A 20,316-nucleotide genomic window follows, 5' to 3' on the forward strand; every position below is an offset into this window, starting at 1 on the left:
TTTTGCAGATATTAGGGGGAGGGAGGGTATGGTCTTTGGTCCTTCTGGTCACTTGGTTTCTGGGACTCTGAGCTCAGTTTCTCCTCGGGAACAGACTTCCTGCCCACTTGTCTCCTTCCTAGGCTTCTCTTCTGCCCTGGAAGTGATGCCTGCAGGGCTCCTTCCTTCCTGGTCCAGAGTTCCTCTCTCATCTCCTCTAAGGCCAGATCTTTTTCCTGGTCCATATCATCCCTGTCTCTCAGACCCTGAGTCCAAAACTGAACTCATCTTCCTCACGGAGTGTGCACTTAACACTCTCACCTTCACCAGCCAGCCAGGCCACCACACCCCTGGCTCTCACTTGCCTTTTGTGTCTCACACAAGCTCCTTGAGGCCTGGGACTTGGTTTTGCTCACTCCTGCAGCACTAGTGCTAAAACAGTGCCTACTGTACTGCAGGTGTTAGGAAATATTTGTGGGATGCCTGGGCAGGGGCTGTGAGTGTGCTGAAATGTTCATTAGCCAAGTACCCACATCCGTTTCTACGTTTCAGCCTCATCTTGCCAGTTACACTTTTGTATTCTTCCCTCTCTTTGAGCAATCACTCATCCCCAGCAAGACTGCTAATAAAATAAGACAATTACTTTTCACATTGAAGTCTTCAGAAGTAGTAAGGAGCAGACACTGAACCCAGTTTTTCATACTCTTAAATAATTTCCCACGATTCAATCAGCAGAAAAAGGGAACAAAGTCAGAATTGGATATAGAATTCAGATTCTTTTTCTTTCAAGGACGCATTTTATACAATTTTCAACATTTATACTTTCAAACAAAATGAGCAAAAAATACACTGAGTGCTAAAAAAATCAAAACAGAAGTAATACAATTTTAATTTCAATATTTTAAAATACAGAAATTGGAAAGAATACTAAATACAACTTTAAACAAGTCACTTGTCCTCCCCTATAATAATCAATGTAAGCTACTTAAAGACTTACAAATTTAAAGTAAAACAGAAACAAAATAAATACTGTACACTTTCCCTGCCTGCAGGCAAAAGATGGGAAATACTGTTATGAATCAGCAAAGAAATGCTCTTCAAGCTTCAGCACCCCACCTCCCAGCCACACCCCACGCCATTGTCACACAGTGGGCTTCCGGACTGAAAGGACACACATGTCACACACATTGACTGCCTATACAAACAAGACGAGACGCTATTCCGCAGACACCCCAAACAAGAAGAACAGTCCCCTCGGACCGTGGGCATAAAAACCAGTAAGAAAAGTCAGTCAGGCTAGCAAAACGTTACTACAAAACTAGTAAATACCAGAGCCAACAACTGTCCCCTCTCCAAAGTTCACAGATTTGAAACCTCTAGAACCAATACTACCCCTCCCCATCACCCCCCAAAAAAACTTGCTGAAGCACTGGCAAATTAGACATTTCACAGTAAATGTGAAAGTTCATATTATATAATCTCTTAAAATGAACCTTTTCACCCTCTTTCCACAGCATGAAACTGTTATGGCTTAATTTATATTAAAAGTAGAAAAGTCTTTTCTGAAGGAAATAGCATCTGCGAAGATGCATTTCCTGATCAGTGCTATTTCATACCTAACAACTGTATGACTTGCTTTTGCAGTCAGAAGCTGTTTTTGGAAAAATTGAGGTTATAGCTTTTGATTCAGTCTAACCATAAACTGTAAGGCCCTTAGTTTGGTTTAGGTTTCTTTTGCAAGATAAAATAACCTTGGGGTTCACTTAGTAAGTTACACCTCAGGTCCCTGACTATAATGTGGAAGTTATACGTAGCTTTGTAAAAATAAAAGGTTACTTATGAATCTTAAAAGGAAGAAATAGTTCTAGGTAAGGAATTAACTCCTCATTATATTTTACATTTAATGCTGGTAAGTTTTACCAACCAAAATACACCAAAGAAATATGAGAGTATGTCTGGGTTATTTTATGCCTGCAAAGTATTATATATTCCAGCACTTATGATCATTGTTTTGGTGAAAAATCCTGGAGGAAAACAGCTGACATTTTGAAAAAGAAATGGCCAAAATGAAACTGGTTGGAGACAAGTTTTACCTTTATAATTAAGCTCCATTTATGACTACTTTCTGAAAGAAAGAGAAGTGAATTCAGAGTGTCACAGGTCTTGCATAGGTAAACTACTTGGAGATCAAGGGCTACGTGGTAGCCAGGGTTTATTAGTGAAATAGTGCAGAGCAGATAAACTTGGAAGAATCACTGAATACAGTTTCGAAAGGTTTTAACAACAAAATGTAATGTTATACTTGTTAAGACAAAGTCTTAAGACACTAGAAGGGGCACCAGGGTGAAGGGGAGAATCTAAGGATATTGCAAAAGAGTATTATTTTCTCCTCTCAATTAAAATGAGGAAAAAAATACTATAGAAGAATAAAATCACAGTCACAACAAGCTCATTGCTTTGGAAATAGACATTTGCTTCCTAATGACCTTAATTTTTAAAATTTATGTTAAGGATATCAAATATTTGACTTTACAGCATGAAAAAGAGGGAAGGGCTTCTAGGAAGGCTACAGTATTCAGATTACATTACGTTCAACAGCAACAGAATGAGAAAATTAATTCTTCCCCTTTCTTTCCACCTGGTTTCAAGGAAGCACATGAACATCATCTCATAGGGCAAGCCGAAAACTGGGGGCTGTTTTAGGAAGCAAAGTATCAGAGGCCCCAGATCCACTGTGTCTCCCCACGCAAATCACTGTCCACTCTGGGTTACCTGTGTCTCCTTTATTTACCAGCGACACTCTGTCTAGGCTAAAGATCTGATGCTCCAGCTTCCCAAGACTGCTTTAGAGGAAGGTCTAGGACACCACCAAGACTGGTGAGCTCTAGCTTCTCTTTATGTGGCGAGCAATTAACAATATTTAATGAGAAAAATGAATTTTTGATAATTACGCCTAGCAGTAGCATACTGGGTCACATGATTATTCCAATCAACTCTATCTATAGTCTTACTGCTGCAGAGAGCATCTTTTGAAAAAGGCAGAAAGAATCTTGTCTGTTGAAGACGTCTGGTGGCGTCTCCTTTCCTACACTGGTTTCTTTCTACCAAGCAAACTGTTGGTACCCAACCCAGAGCTGTCTTTGTGCATTCTCACCTTTCTAACCACCTCATTCTCCCCACAAGTTCCCTAGGGAGTTGCTAAGTCATTTTAATTCCATGACTTCCTTCACCTTTATCTAGTACCTGAAGAGTATGCTGAATCTGTGGGGATGGTACTTTCCTAATTCTTCAAGAAAAACCTAAAGCCATCTTTCAGTTAAATCATCTTAACGTACTTGAGGATACACATTCTCACTCTCTTATCCATAAACAACTTCATTTTTCTTCCACTTCAAGCACGAAATCTGATTTTAATCCAGCACCTTGTTGGAGATTCCTCAGATTTTTAAAGTAGCATGCCCTGGGCATATATTTGATATAAAATAAACATCATGAATAGTATTAGTTTTCATTTAAAAATATATATAAAGGTGCATTAATTGCCAGTTTTAACTTAATGATAAGTTCTCTGTATGTATGAAGTGTTAAGAGATTTTCTTAATTGATTATCATAATAAACACTTTAACCCAAATTTACAAATGAGAAAACTAAGAGAAAGAGTTAAGTGACTTATTCAAGGTTACACAGCTGATACCTAAATGGCAGAACTTCGACAAAAGCCCAGGTCTTCTGCTCCCTTGCGTGCTACACCAAGTCCCTGTATGACCATATTAATTACCAAGTTGAAGCATTTCTTAAATTGTGAAATTACTTTCACTTCTACAGTGGCATATCTCAGTTGAAACTAAAAAAGTCAGGATGTTTTTTAATGAACAGGTCCTCTCTTGCTCATGTTTGCTTAGAAGTGAAAATAATACTGCTAATTTCCTGGAGAAGATACCTTCAAGGGCAGAGACCACAACTGCAAATTGTGTTCCCCAACAGTACTAGGTAGTGCTGGGCACACAGTAGATGTTTGATAAATACCTGTTGATCCCATATAAATAAATACAGTAGACTATATTGAAAAGGCAATAATTAGGATTATTTAAAAATAGAAAAGTATTCAAGCTAAGTAATTAGTGATAAAGATGGGCTTGTTTCCTCTGAGTTTATGATTTCAGTCAGAATCTTCAATTCTGTATGCTTAAAAATGAACTGATACTTATGAAGTTCAATGTATTTCTAGGATACTGAACTACTACAAACTGCCAACTTTATATTGTTTACATCACTCATCAATATTGAAAAGCATAATATTATGTGACATTGTAAATTATAATCCAATGGATCCCAGCTGAACAGTCACTTATTTGAAACAATACAGGAAAATTATCATCTATTCCTATTATTAAAGTTGCATATGTTAAATCATAATTCTCAATTTTACATATTTGTATTTGGTTACAACTAGCTAAATGCTATCAGTGCTGTCTTCCTAAGTTGCTGTGTCTGTATGGTATAAATGAGGTTCTCTATTACTGTTAAGCCCAGGTACTCGCAGCAGCTACCACAAAGTTCAGCCATTTCCATGAGATAAAGGGGTGCATTATGGCCAGTAATGTTATAAGACGTTTGACCAGGAGTCACTGGATCAGTGGCCGAATTTTCACCAATTCAGAAAAAGACACATGGATTCTATTCGAGTGGTTCTATTACCTCGCTGAAAGTTTTCTAACTTAGCCACTTATTAAGGGGCTAAAACTACTAAAAATGAATCCACAGTACCTTCACTTTAGAATTCCACACACGGGCTACTCCAAATTAGTACTTCTCAGCCTAAGGACACAGTGGATACTGGCCACAATTTTAATTCATAAAAATAAATTAAATTTCATTTTAATTCATAAAAATAAAGTTTAATTTTAATTTTTGTGACTAAAGAAAAAAATAGAAAATACTCAAGAGCTGTGAAAAAACGTAAAGGAAAAAAGAAAACCCAGATCATGATATAACACGAAAAGGAAATTATAGCTCTTACACCTCTTATTTCTTAACCCAAAATAAAAACATGACTATTGTAACACCGACTCAGGATCTACAGAAAAGCAAAAATCACAAGAATATACTGTGTGGGAAGGTAGGGGAATCAGTCAAACCCAGATTTTTGACATCCTGAGATAAGATGACTCTACCCATCTTTCCACTGGTTTTGGCATAGTGTAGACAGGGTTTACACGGGTTGTTTATAGACACTAAGGATTTCCATAAAAATTCTTTTTCCTGATACCCAGATAAGATTCAGACTTTGGTCCAGTCACTCTGAACCAGAAAGGCTACTTCATAAACTATTTCATATTTATCCCATGACATTTTGGAATGGGGACACTAAGAAGTATTTCTCTTTGAAAATACACATTTGAATGCAACCATGAAAGATGATGGTACAGACTTTTTTCTTCTTAGCAATTCAAGTGATACTTAATAGAGAAGGGTAAGTCCTGCTATCTTGCTGAGTAAAAAAAAGACAAATCCATAATATGGCCATATTTCTTCTCCATAAAAATAAATTTTATCTATTTGCCTATATTTTCTTTGTAGGAATTTGTAAAATGCTCTATTGTCAGACTTGGGAACATTTCTGCCCCACCCCCAGAAATCACTTATTTTTATGCCATGGATGGAAAAAAGGGAAAATAGAAGCTACTATAAGCAAATGAAAACTGGCATTTAGTAAAAATCATACATAAAGGAGATAAATGAATACCTTAAAGTTTAACCAGATACTTAACCTCAATATGTACTGGTCAGGTTAGGATAGATGGAAGAAACTGCCAAAAGCACCCATTTTACTCCAAATCCATATCTTAAGTAATTCTTTAGAAAATTAAGAAATAAAAAAAGTAAATACACACACAAAAGATCTATTCCAACATGCTTGCTTCTATACAACTTAATGTAGTATTAATCCTATTATATTACGGCTTATTATGCAGATTTGAATATCCTAAATAACATTTTCCAACAAATCAGGTATGGAGAATAAAAGTATCATAAGGTATAACCTCCGCAGCAGGTGTCAGTCCTGTTGTCCAACACCAGCAGTACGAAGAAGGCCTGCTGTAGTTACAAATGTATTTGGAAAAACTATAAACATGACAATTTAACCAAACTTATAATACTTTTCCCACAAGTAGGAAAAATACATTAAAGCTGTTCTCTTTGGGACCCAGATATCATCAGCAGAAATGAAAATGCAAAAGCCTATTTTTTTTAATGTTGAGAAGAAAATCACAATGTCAAACGAAATGAGAAATGAGGGATCTTTCATGGAGTTCTTACACATTGGCTACGAAAGTGTTTCCCTGCAAAGAGAAGAGTCTTACTGGGTCATCACAAAATGATGGGGAGTGCAGAGGGAAGGTGGGATATAAGGTAATCAACCTGGATAACAGTATGCACCTTGGATGTTAGCAAAAGCGAAGCTAATAGCTTATAAAAAACACATGAAATATATAAAATAAAATGATTTTCATATACATCTTAATTTAAAATAATTAATGCATCAAATCCCTGTTTAAGACTTTAACCTGAATATCAAATTTAAGAGTCCAGACTAGTTACTGTTACTGTGGCCCTTCCCCACATGTAACACACACACTATCAAAAATAATTTAAAAACCTTCACATTCTTACATCTAAATTAGTGAGATATTTCTCCAGAAATCTTCCAAATAAATAGCTTTAAAAAAAGAATTTAAAAGCTGTTAACTTTAAAAAAAAATCTGTTAAATAAATTATTGATAATTCTTTACCCTACCACTGAAAATACATCAAGACACTACCAACAACAAAATAAAATTCAAGCCCTGACAAGAGACCCCTTTCCAGTTCAAGGTCTCTTTTTAAGGTTCTACCCTCCTTCTTCCTCTCCCCCACCAGGTCCAAAATGGTTATTGCTGAGTGGGTGTGGCACAGTGAAAATGCAGCATCAGGTTCATTCTGTTCTTCGGGCAGTGTTCTTACTATACACACAAACTGCTCCAGGCAGGGGGACAGCGGAAGCTCCAGGCTCCTGCACCCCTAGACTGGTCTCCAAAGGGAAGAATGGCTGCAACAGCAGCTCTGTCACACAAAGAAACGTGCATGGCCATTTCTGTTCAACTTAAGGATCTTCCCAAGACGTTGTTTGGCTGTTGCCATTCCTTTTTTTGGACGTTTACCTATAAAACACCAAAAGGGAGTGTAAGTAATGATGAAAAGTACACTTAAGAGAGCACCTGGAAGACTACGGGGAGAGCTTTCTTTATGGGAAGTAAGCCCTTAGGTGTTCTGCATGGACAAAGTCATACTTCTGAACTTCCGCTGTTTAAAACCCTTCCACCTCATCACACTAGGCCCTCACAAGACTCACAAGGCTTCCCACAGTCTGGTCTGCCTGCTCTTCAGCCTGGGCTCTTCCCTATCCTGCATTACACTATGCTTAAGCAACAAAACTGACTACCATTTCACAAATACCCCATATCCTGTTTCTCCCCTTTGTGCCCTGCCTCAGGCTCAATCCTCTGCCTTCAAAGCTGTCTATTCTGTCACTTTCCCCAATTCAGCCTGGCTAACCCCTGAACATCTGATTTTAGGATCTGTCTCTTGCTCCTCAGAGCTGACTTGGGTATCCTTTTTCTTTGTTCCTGTAGTAGCCTGTGTATACTGCCATCACTATGCTGTCTACTATGCATGAGATGTTGAACAACTTGAGTGCAGAGACTACACCTCAACTGCCATGATGACCATCACATACAGTCAGAAATATACTTTCTCTATACATGTGTGAAAGTTACCTTTTGTTGCCTGGTTGCTGATAGGTGGTGGATTTGATGCCGGTCTCTTGGTGGGGTGAAGGGGCACCGAGAAGGAAGTTTCACCAACTGGCCTTTCTGGGCTTAGACTGCCATTACTTATCTGGCACGCCCCCGAAGTCAGGTTTGAATTCTGCATATACTTTCCATTCTGAAGGCTTGAGCCGCTGCTGTCCACATAATTCCTACTTTGTACCCTCTGACTAATTTCTGATGAACCTTCCTTTTTGATGCATTTCTGGCTTCTACTTAGATCCTGAAGGAGGAGGAAGGACATGAGGCTGAATTTTTAGGGTTTAAATGAGGTATTTAAGCTCTCTATGCATTGGCAAAGTCAAGTGAGAGAAGAAACAAACTACTGAATTCTGATTTTCTTAACATCTATTAGCCACAGATGACCATTCCTGCATGATGTCGTCTCAGTAGCTCTGAAGGACTCAGGTCTTTAAGTTGCATCGTAAGTTAAGAAGGCGAAAGAGAGAGTGAGAGAAAACAACGTAAACAGGCACCACGCCCTACTTGCTACTCAGCTCAGTGAGCACATGCCACGCAGGGACCCTGAGCTGGGGGAATGGATCGATCTCCCACTTCCCTGGCAAGTCACAGCTCCCTTGGACCTCTCACGGGTCATGTTCTTTTCTAGAATCTATCTTCTATCAGGTTCATCTCCACTGTATTTTTTTTGCTAGGAAATCCTTAGATCCAGAGTCCCAAGCTTGGTGTTTTCCTTTCACTACAACTACTCTTTCAGTCTCTTAAGACTATTGAGTAAACTTTCAGGGGGCAAAAAAAACGCTACTGATTGATGAGTCTTGAAATTAACTGAGAGGGTTATAACCAGCATTAAAAAGAGAAAGGAACAGACTAGATGTGAACAGAGTACACTATAGTGTGAATGTTTCATGAAACCAGTTTTCATTATGCTAATCATCCATCCTCTATGTCTTCATTTATTTTCAAAAACAATTATAAAAAGAACAGCCAGATTTAAATAATAGCTCACATTACATAATGAATCCTATAGTGCTAGTAAGTGATAAACTTTATGACCAGCTACAGTGAGGCACTATAAAATCATACACCGAAAAGTAAATTATAATGAGATTTCTTATGACCTTTGACTCTGGAATGTATCCTTCTAGTCAAAGAACGTATACTCACAAAGCCTTCCTTTAAAAAAAAAACTTGCTTCTTTTTCTTATGCAAGTAATTGCTTAAATATTTAGAAAATATAGACAAGCCAAATTTTAAAAATTAATAAAAACCACCCATAATTCTACTACTCAGAGATTAATGATGTTCCATATTTAGGGGTAGAGTCTTTTCTGTCTATATACACGGGTGTCTCCTCCTCCAGGGATTTTAATCCATTCCTCCAGTCACCTCAGGGCTCTGGAAGATGGCAAAACCCAGGAGGCCTTTTTCACTTCTGCTGAGGTCTTTTGGTGCCATGTGAAAGCTTTATTCATAAGAGATTTTTCCCTTCACTTCTTAAACAGTCGACTCATGTTCCCCTCTGTCTCCTCTTCCCTCCTTCCCTTCTCCCCCACAAATGTTTCTTCACTCAGAGGAGAACTAGAGGCAATATTTCTGCCTTTGCTGATTTACTTTCTTTCTTATGTGTGCTTGGGGTAGAGAGGTTTGGGGCCCCACAGTGCCACATGAGAACTTTGATTCTTTCTTTGGCTGCCATTTTCCAAGGTTTGCAAAAAAAGGTTGTATCACTTTTCTTGTTTGGTGCTGCTGATAAAAGTTTTAGTTTTTTCAAAACTGCTATTTTGGGTTCATTTGATAATGTAAGCGAAAGTTGTGTTTATCATGAATGTATTTTCTAGAAAGACAATCTGTAACTTTCATCAAATGCTCAAAGAAATTCAGTATCCAAAACCGTTCAAGAAACAGCATCAGAGATTAAAAAGATATGATATTCATCTTTTCCTTGAATATTTCATTCTAACCAGATATAACCTACATGGGTTGGCAGCCAGTGGTTTAACTGCTTCCTTGAATAAATTATTCTTTTCCAGATCACACTCTATCCATGAGCCTTATGTTGGTTATCATTTCGGCATCTCTCAAAATGGACAGTTGTTCAAATGTGCATTTAACTGTGACTTTCTGGCTGCCTAGATCTAGCAGTTGATAACTGGCTGTTACAGTTTTAAAAAAGAAAGCAAAAACAAAGTTAATGAGCATTTTAAATCTCCTTTTAACGTTTCAAACTTTGAATATACCTGAGGGTGAAATCTGGAAATATCAAACTGTTTAACCCAGGAGGAAGTCCTCAAGTCTGGATCTTCAGTCTTGACATGGTATCCTAAAGAGAAGTTTCAGTTTCATTAACTTTGCACAAACTTGATTTGAAATGACAAAATTAGCCTAATGCTTAAAAATGAAAGCAGGTTGGGCGTGATGGCTCACGCCTGTAATCCCAACACTTTGGGAGGCCAAGGCAGGTCAATCACTTGAAGTCAGGAGTTCGAGACCAGCCTGGCCAACATGGTGAAACCCCGTCTCTATTAAAAATACAAAAATTAGTTGGGTGTGGTGGCGGACGCCTGTAATCTCAGCTACTTGGGAGGCCGAGGCACGAGAATCACTTGAACCCGAGAGGTGGAGGTTGCAGTGAGTTAAGATCATGCCACTGCATTCCAGCCTAGGCAACAGAGTGAGACTCCATCTTGGGGGGAAAAAAAAAAAAAAAAGAAAGCAAATTTATGTTGACATTTTATTTAAAAGCACATTAACTCTTTAGATACTCATTTGCATACCTTTACCTTCACTATATGCCTTTCCCTCAAAAACAAAAAGTCACCAATTCATAACCTATTATGCTAATTCTTTTGATTCTCTCAAAGACTGTCTTCATTTATTCATTCATTCTCTAGTCAAGTGAAGCAGTGAGATGGAGAAGAAACAAAGAAATCTGTAATTGTTTGTGATCAATTAGTTATAAACACCATACTCAGACCAGCCTCAAAGACTGTCTTTATAGGATGGGTTTTGGGCTAGATGCTGGAAGATCTACAATCAAATTCTTTTTCTTTTGAGATGGCATTTCCCTCTTGTTGTGCAGGCTGGAGTGCAATGTCGCAATCTCAGCTCACCGCAACCTCCGCCTCCCAGGTTCAAGCGATTCTCCTGCCTCAGCCTCCCAAGTAGCTAGGATTACAGGCATGCGCCACCAAGCCCGGCTAATTTTTGTATTTTTACTAGAGATGGGGTTTCTCCATGTTGGTCAGGCTGGTCTTGAACTTCCAACCTCAGGTGATCCGCCCACCTCGGCCCCCCAAAGTGCTGGGATTACTGGCGTGAACCATTGCGCCCAGTGATCTAGAATCAAATTCTATGGCCGCCTATTGTATATGTAAAACCAATGCAATAATTCTCTATAAAAATGGTATATTTTTCCACATAGAATAAAGGCAGGTATTTGCCTGAATTTTGCAGTATTTCCATAGAAGTGTTCTTTTTCAAGGGACTAAAGGAAGACAAAATGGTGCAGTACAAAAAGAGACAAACCCAGATTTGAATTTGAGTTCCTCCATTACCAATGCAACTTTAGGCAACTTATTTATCCTCTCCAAACTTCAATTTCCTCTTATACAATAAGCAAAGACTTTGAGATCAGATGGTCCTGGCTTCAAATTCCAATACCACTGAATAATAGCTACATGAAGTACGGACAAGTTAAATTAGTTTTACTAAGTCTTATTTCCTTTACCTGTAAAATGGGAGTGATTTTACCTACAAGTATTGTTTTAAGAATTAAGTGAAATAACCAGGCATGGTGGCTCACACCTGTAATCTCAGCACTTTGGGAAGCAGAGGCAGGAGGATCACTTGAGCTCAGGAGTTGGAGACCAGTCTGGGCAACTTAGGTGAGACCTCGTCTCTACAAAAAATAAAAAAATTAGCCAGATATGGTGACATGCATCTATAGTTCCAGCTACTTGGGAGGCTGAGACAGGAAGATTGCTTGAGGCCTGGAGGTTGAGGTTACAGTGAGCCATATTTGTGCCACTACATTCCAGCCTGGGCAGCAGAGTGAGACAGTCTCAAAATAAATAAATAAATAAATAATAAAAAAAAATTATTTCAGTGAAATGGATGTCAAGCTCCTGGTATACAATTGATAATTATGTAGGATCAAACATATTTATTATATAGGCATTCAATTTTAATATAGTACTATCTTCTCCCCAGTCCTCCTCAGGCTTTTTGGGAGACAAACATTTTCTCTAAAGGCACAAGGAAGAAAACACTATGTGGCATGCCTAACACTGCCACTGAGTCTACCCTCTTTTCCTAATACTTTCTTTTCAAGTAGGAGAAGGAATAGCCTCAATCAGAAAGAAACAGTTTAAAACTTATTTTTCCTCTCATAAAAGGAAAAAGGGCTGATTGTTCAAGCTTAGTTGGCCATTTAAGGCACCAAAACACTCCTTCCACTCTGATCAACCTGTCTGTAAAAGGGAAATAATACTAACTGGCTTGCAATAACAATGGTAGAATGATGCTAGTGAACACAATTGTCAATCCCAGGTAATTTACATTTTGAGTTCTTCTGCTTCCATCTTACGTGATATGTCAGCATTGTGCTTTTTTTGGTCAACCTTCTTAACACATTTCCAATTAAAGATGCTTATTCATAATCTCTAACCTAAATGAGGATTATTCAGCCATTAAGTTGGGCAACATATGTTACTTTTTAGAGACTGATAATTTATGTTTCTTACCACATTCCACTGGTTTATCATAGCGATACAACTGCCTAACCTCATGGTTACTGCCATGGCAGCTGCTGGGATCCTGGAGAGAGTTTCTTTCACCACTGCAGTCTGTGCTTTGTATTTGCCTTTGTAAACACGTGGAATAGTGCAACCCTGCCATAGACAGCATGCCCTGAATAGCTTCTTCCTCTGTGCTCGTCGAGGTAGGACATTCCCTAAAGAAGAGATGATCCAAAAACACAAGAGTCTATTTTTTCTGATGACATTTTTGGTAAAATTTAAAACTAAAAAAAGTGTTCATAGTATTTACCTTACAATATAATAAGACTTACTACTATCAGCAAGCCTACCTTTTAATTGGAATTTCACTTCTAGATGGCTTCTGGCTCTTTTGAAGGAAGTTCCTCATCACATTAGATTCCTCCTTAAAGTTGGATGTTATTTCTTGTTTCTTTTCATCACCTGAACTTTCAGACTCTTCAGTGGTAAAGATACTTTTCTGAGATAATAATTACATGGAAACAAAGCTACATAAGAAATTGACCAAGTCTGTACAAATGAATCCAAAAAGATTTTATACATCTAGAGAAAGTCAGAATCTTAATTATCAGGGAATTATTTCTGTATTTCACATGAAAAAAATGATAATCTCTATTAACTACATGAACATACTACCTTGATTAAAAAAATACACAGTATAGGCTTTCTTTAAGGTAAAATAAAATATAATCCATGAGAAATATGAAACAAGAATAGTATAAGCAAAGGAGTCTCTCCCTCTACCCTTTCCAAAATCAGACAAAAGCTCTATGTCTCAAATGTGAATGGTCACATGATGGCATGTGTGTACACTGACCACCACAGAAGACCCTGTGCTATGTAAGTCAGACAGACAAGCTTTGAGAAAAGCTGTCATTTGCCTTCCTTCCAGGAGAAGTTACGTGGTGCTCATCTTTCCATCAAATAACGTACAAGCCATGGGGTCTCAGGCGTACCAGTGCAGTGCACTCGGGTCCGGAGTCTTCTGACTCAGAAATATCAGAATATCCTGATGATCTACTCCTGAGTTCTGATTTCACACGTGTAAAAAACCCTGAAAAAGAATGAAAGGATGAGAAAAAGAGAAAGTCATTTGACTACGATGAACAAGGTGACAAGATGGTATCTAAAGTCCACCCAGCTTGTGATGTCTCTCAATCTCTCTTGCCCTACCCTCCTTTTTCACTTTTATTTTCTTCATTTCTTTCTCCCCTTAAGGTCTTTCTCCCTAATTGGCCAAGACACAGACTGAAGTATATTCTCAAATATTAAGTGTGGTATTTCCATAATTATATATTCCTTACTTGGATGGATTGACTGTTTTGTATTTCTTTCCAGAAGAAAAATGCTGAAACTAAAATTAGCTATCAGATGCTTTTCACACTTCTCCTTTTGCATTAGTTGTATCATTAGAAAACAAAAAGATAACCTTCCCAAACGTAAAACGCATTCACATAGATAGTGAATTCAACACGCTTATAAACTGGGTTCTTTCATGAGTCACTGACATATAGCAATGGTTTGACGGATTCCTGTTGATTAGCACCTGGTGTGTGCAAAGGCAGAGTCACCAACTACAGCAGTGCCAATTTCACTCAGATTAGCAGGAACAGGGGTGTTCAACATGGATTAAATAATGTTAGTTATCTGAAACATTTATTTGTCAAGTACCAAAGTATATATTTGAACTACTTTTTAAAATAGAAAGGAATACAGAGATCCTGAAATATGTTGAGAAACTAAGGCTTAATTCAAAGAAGAAAGACCTTAAGGAGAAGGAGGTGTTACTATTTTGCCATACTGATGATAACCAATTAATAACCCAGTAGAGGCCTTCTTGTCAACAGGTAATCAATTAAAACCACAATGCATGGATTACTAACAGCTTCAGATTAGCTAATCATATATACTTCCTAATTCTGAAAACCATACACATGGTAGCTGAACTTATATATAAAATTAAACGAAACTTGAAACTTTTATTTTGGGGAGTAGAGGCCTATAACATGAATGAGCTTTCAAGTGACTCTTTAAAAACTGACTAGATGAGTGCAGCTCTAACCCACAAACATCCCCTCACTGAGAACACCGCCCCTGGCCACTGGGCGTATACCTCACTGGGCATTCACGTTCAGCACTTCTCTCATACTTCAGATTTTTCAAGACAGTTTTAGGGACACAAAAGTTTTCTGCTATTTTAAACTTAAGAACTTCAAAATTAGCAAGTTACTTTACATATTATCACATTAGTAATCAAAAGATCTTTAAAATAACCATTAAAAAAAACATACCATTCAGTGGTTTTTGAGATTCTTCATGTTCCACTCCCTCTACTCCTGAACTCTCTTCTATCTTCATTTTTGCCTTTTTTGTCCTTCTTTTATCCTCTTCATTTTCACTATCTGCTGTATAAAGACTTTGATCTGCAAAGGGCTGCCTTTCATCTCTGTATTAAGAAGGAAAAGTAATCAGAATATAGTGCAAGACTCTGTAGCCAAACAGTATTTATTCCCCTCTCCCTTAATTTACAAAGAGTAGAGAATTGAGACACTGTCCCCATATTTCATTCAACTGTGCAATAGTATGCGCTAGGGATCTGAGGTTCGTTTTTTGTTTTTGTTTTTTGAGACAGGGTCTTGCTCTGTTGCCCTGGCTGGAGTGCAGTGGCACAATCATAGCTCACTGTAAGTTTGAACTCCTGGGCTCAAGCGATCCTCTCACCTCAGTTTCTCAAGTAGCCAGGACTACAGGCATGGCCACCACACCCAGCTAATTTATTTTTATTTTTTTGTAGAGATGGAGTCTTGCTAAGTTGCCCAGGCTAGTTTTAAACTCCTGGTCTCAAGAGATCCTCCCACCTCAGACTCCCAAATCAACTTGGGATTACAGGTGTGAGCCACTGAGCTCATTACAGATTAAACGGGGGTCCCCAACCCCTGGGCCATAGACTGGTACCAGTCCCTGGCCTGTTAGGAACCGGGCCACACAGCAGGAGGTAAGTAGTGGGTGAGTGAGCATTACCACCTGAGCTCTGTCTCCTGTCAGATCAGTGGCAGCATTAGATTGTCATAGGAGCGTGAACCATATTGTGAACTACACATGTCCAAGAGTTACACACTCCTTATGAGAATCTAATGCCTGATGATATGAGGTGCAACAGTTTAATCCCAAAACCATTCCCTGGCTGAGAAAAAACTGTCTTCCACAAAACCGGTCCCTGGTGCCAAAAAGGTTGAGGACCACTGGGTTAAATGAACAAAGGGAACCCAATGAAAATTAATCTATTTGATACTCTGATTTACTTTACATACTTAATTATTCTTCCATTCGTCAGCAGTAATCGTAGATCATTATCTTTCGCTCTCCATTCAGGTACTGTGGAGGATGGTTGGAGATGTTTGTTGAATTTTCCATTCAGTTTAGAGCTCAAGATGTCCTGAAGGTATAAATGCAGAACTTAACTTACCATCCACCCTCAGGTAGCCCTGCTCGACTGATGGAATACAGTATACCACCACCTCCCCCATGGTCCTGCATCTCAAAGATACAGGCAGCCACCTGGGCTTGGGGATATGCAGCAGTATGGCACTCCAGAGTTCCTAAAGCCAAAGTAAGAGTATGGCTCATCTTTCTGGAGGGCCATTAACCATGAAATGCATTCTAGAAAGTAAAACATAAAATATGCATAAAGTGAATTCAAAGAAACTTCATTCTTGCAGAAAGCTGAAAAACTGGAGAAGCACTGCCTCAGAGTATTTTAGCTCTCTTCCCCTTGCTTCTTCCTGCTAAAGTGCTAGTTACTGGGCCTTTCCATTCACCCATCCTTCATCTAATACCTAGTCAGCAACTTATAGCTCACCACACTGCTACCACTAGGAACAAGGGTCACCATGCGACATAAAGGCAGTAGCTGGGTTTTAATGCATCAAAAAGACTTCCTTTTCATAGTGATTTTCCCCTTAATAATAAATAGAACCTTTCATAATAAGCTTAATCTTCTCTGATGATTACAGTTTAGAACAGCATAATCTTAAAACATTATAATTACATACAATTTAAAATATTTTAAAAAGTTATATATATATATATATATATATATATATATATATATATATATATATTTGTTTGTTTGTTTGGAGACGGAGTCTCGCTCTGTCGCCCAGGCTGGAGGGCAATGGCATGATCTCGGCTCACTGCAAGCTCCGCCTCCCGGGTTCACACCAGTCTCCTGCCTCAGCCTCCTGAGTAGCTGGAACTACAGGCACCCGCCACTGCGCCTGGCTAATTTTTTGTATTTTTAGTAGAGACGGGGTTTCACCGTGGTCTCGATCTCCTGACCTCGTGATCCACCTGCCTCGGCCTCCCAATTTTTTTTTTTTTTTAAGCCAGGATCTAGTTATGTTGGCCTTCAACTCCTGGGCTTAAATGATCCTCCTGACTTAGTCTCCTAAGTAGCTGGGACTACAGGCCCACACCACAGCACCTGGTTCTTCGATCTTATTCATTTAAAATGGTTGCTTATCCTCTTCTTGGGATGTAAAAGTATGGATGATGCAGAGCTCACTACAAAGTCACTACCATGTTCTGCAAAGGCGCTACACTGATCTCATTACTGCCTCCCACTCTCCCCTTTGTCCAGTAGGCCAGCACTTCACAAAGTTTAAGAGTTTCTTCTGACAGTCTCCCAGTCTAACAGTCCTCCAGGCTGACTGCTGGCTCAAGTAGAGGCTTTCTGCATTTGCTCTTCCCTCTGCCTGTAATGCCATTCCTCCAATCACCATGTAACCATTTGACTTCTTCCTATTTGTTACTCAGCTGTCGGTTCAAACCTGAGAGGCTCTCTGACCACCTTAGCTAAAGCAGCCAGCTTTACCCCATCCCCCTTTATTCTGTTGTTCTATTGTTTGGGGTTTTTAAATAACGCTTATCATCTGAAATTGTATTATTTTAGTATATGTCTCTGTCTCTCCATCCTTCCAGCTTGAACTAGGATGGAAGCTTCATGAGGGGCAGGGACTTAAGTTTTGCTCACAATCTTCTCTAGAGCCTAGAAGAGGAAATGGTACTTGCTAAAGACTCAATAAACATATCAGCAATCGAATGAGGTCTATTCATTCAAATTCTACACTAAAACTTAGAAAGATTAAGCACCACTCCCTGTCACAGGCATAACTACTGGTTGATCCCTACAATGCTGCAGCCAAGATTAGATATCAACAATAGTCAGACTATTCTCTTATTATCCCTTTAAAGACTTTAAGGAACAGCCAAGTTTCTTTTTGTTGTCATGAAACATAATACTTGCCTCTTCCCATGGACACATCTCTAATCTTTTGAGGACCTCCCTTGTGTGGAGCTCTAGAATGTCTAGGTTAGAAGGAGTTCGGACATTATGATCTCGAAGTTTCCTCATCTTTCTTCGGGAATGGTATGGGGAAGTTGCTTCATTTGAGGATCGTGAAACTGGACACACAATAGGAATTCCCTGAGATTTAACTGGTTTGCCGTTTTCCTCCTTTAAGAATTAAAATCAGGGTATTTTTATAAGAAGGCTATTACACACATACGTGACTAAATAATCATCCATAAAAATATTTTAGAAAACAAAAACCATTCAGTTTAACCATATAAACACAAAAAAGACTAAATCCTAAGCTTCAAACAGCTTTGCTGAGAACTTTATATCCCTTCTCTCTCCAACATAATATACTGTGAACATACTTCCTTGATTTTTTTTTTTTTTTTTTGACACAGGGTCTCGCTCTTGTCACCCAGGCTGCAATGTGTTGGAGTGCAGTGGTGCAATCTTGCCTCACCGCAATCTCCACCTCCTGAGCTCAAGCGATCCTCCTACCTTAGCCTCCCAAGTAGCTGGGACTACAGGCGCACGCCACTGCACCCAGCTAATGTTTTAGAGACAAGTATTTGCCATGTTGCCCAGGCTGGTCTTGAACTCCTGAGCTCAGGGGATCCACCTGCTTCGGCCTCCCAAAGTGCTGGGATTACCGGTGTTAAATTAGCCACTGCACTGGGCCTTGATTTTCAATATCTTATTAAAGGCTGTGTTGCATTCCACTGTATGGATATAGCTTAATTTTCTGACCTAATACTTACTGGTAGCCATTTAGGCTGCTGTTCTTTCCGACAATGAACATTCTTTTCACGTACATATTTGAATTAAGAATTACTTTTTAAACTAAAATTATACATCTATGTAGTTTTAAAAATTAAATATTCTATAAGCATATCATGAAAAATAGCAGTCTCCTCTTCCCCATCCCTCTCATTCTCCAGAGGCAACCACTTGCAACATTTTTTTACTGTGGTAACATAAACATAAAATCTGCCATTTTAACAATTTTTAAGTGTACAGTTTAGTGGCATTAAGTAGAGTCACAGTGTTGCACAACCATCACTGCCATCCATCTCGAGAAGCTTCTCATCTGCACAAACTGAAACCTGAAACTGTACCCACTACACAATAATTTCCCATTCTCCCTTCCCGCCAACCCCTAGCAACTACCATTCTACTTGCATTCTCTATGAATTTGACACCTCTAGGAACCTCATATAAGTGGAATTTTATAAAATTTGTCCTTTGGTGACTGGCTTATTTCACTTAGCAAAATATCTTCAAGGTTCATCCACGCTATACCATGTGTCAGCATTTCCTTTTTTTTTTTTTTTTTAATTATTATACTTTAAGTTCTAGGGTACATGTGCACAATGTGCAGATTTGTTACATATGTATACATGTGCCATGTTGGTGTGCTGCACCCATTAACTTGTCATTTACATTAGGTATTTCTCCTAATGCTATCCCTCCCCACTCCCTCCAACCCACGACAGGTCCCAGTGTGTGATGTTCCCCACCCTGTGTCCATGTAGTCTCATTGTTCAATTCCCATCTATGAGTGAGAACATGCGGTGTTTGGTTTTTTGTCCTTGTGATAGTTTGCTGAGAATGATGGTTTCCAGTTTCATCCATGTCCCTACAAAGGACATGAACTCATCCTTTTTTTGGCTGCATAGTATTCCACAGTGTATACGTGCCACAATTTCTTAATCCAGTCTATCATTGATGGACATTTGGGTTGGTTCCAAGTCTTTGCTATTGTGAATAGTGCCACAATAAACATACGTGTGCATGTGTCTTTATAGCAGCATGACTTATAATCCTTTGGGTATATACCCAGTAATGGGATGGCTGGGTCAAATGGTATTTCTAGTTCTAGATCCCTGAGGAATCGCCACACTGACTTCCACAATGGTTGAACTAGTTTACAGTCCCACCAACAGTGTAAAAGTGTTCCTATTTCTCCACATCCTCTCCAGCACCTGTTGTTTCCTGACTTTTTAATGACTGCCATTCTAACTGGTGTGAGATGGTATCTCATTGTGGTTTTGATTTGCATTTCTCTGATGGCCAGTGATGATGAGCATTTTTTCATGTGTCTGTTGGTTGCATAAATGTCTTCTTTTGAGAAGTGTCTGTTCCTATCCTTCGCCCACTTGTTGATGGGGTTGTTTGATTTTTTCTTGTAAATCTGTTTGAGTTCTTTGTAGATGCTGGATATTAGCCCGTTGTCAGATGGGTAGATTGCAAAAATTTTCTCCCATTGTGTAGGTTGCCTGTTCACTTTGATGGTAGTTTCTTTTGCTGTGCAGAAGCTCTTTAATTAGATCCCATTTGTCAATTTTGGCTTTTCTTACCATTGCTTTTGGTGTT

The 20,316-nt window shown here is 38.8% G+C and overlaps 1 protein-coding gene across 1 annotated transcript in view; it reads right to left on the reverse strand.

The window, feature by feature from the left end:
• Nucleotides 1–735: 735 nt before the first annotated feature.
• The window catches only part of KDM7A (lysine demethylase 7A), a 99,067-nt gene continuing 79,486 nt past the window's right edge, over nt 736–20,316 (reverse strand). Inside the window, exons 12-20 of the mRNA XM_034965095.3 lie at nt 17,893–18,102; nt 15,899–16,023; nt 14,879–15,033; nt 13,544–13,641; nt 12,899–13,047; nt 12,555–12,763; nt 10,050–10,132; nt 7,798–8,071; nt 736–7,182 (exon numbers count right to left, since the gene is read on the reverse strand). Coding sequence (XP_034820986.2) covers nt 7,088–7,182; nt 7,798–8,071; nt 10,050–10,132; nt 12,555–12,763; nt 12,899–13,047; nt 13,544–13,641; nt 14,879–15,033; nt 15,899–16,023; nt 17,893–18,102 — 1,398 coding nt within the window. The 3' untranslated portion in view covers nt 736–7,087. The remainder of the gene's footprint in view (nt 7,183–7,797; nt 8,072–10,049; nt 10,133–12,554; nt 12,764–12,898; nt 13,048–13,543; nt 13,642–14,878; nt 15,034–15,898; nt 16,024–17,892; nt 18,103–20,316) is intronic.

This window comes from Pan paniscus, chromosome 6, assembly GCF_029289425.2.
Source record: "Pan paniscus chromosome 6, NHGRI_mPanPan1-v2.0_pri, whole genome shotgun sequence".
NCBI lineage: Eukaryota > Metazoa > Chordata > Mammalia > Primates > Hominidae > Pan > Pan paniscus.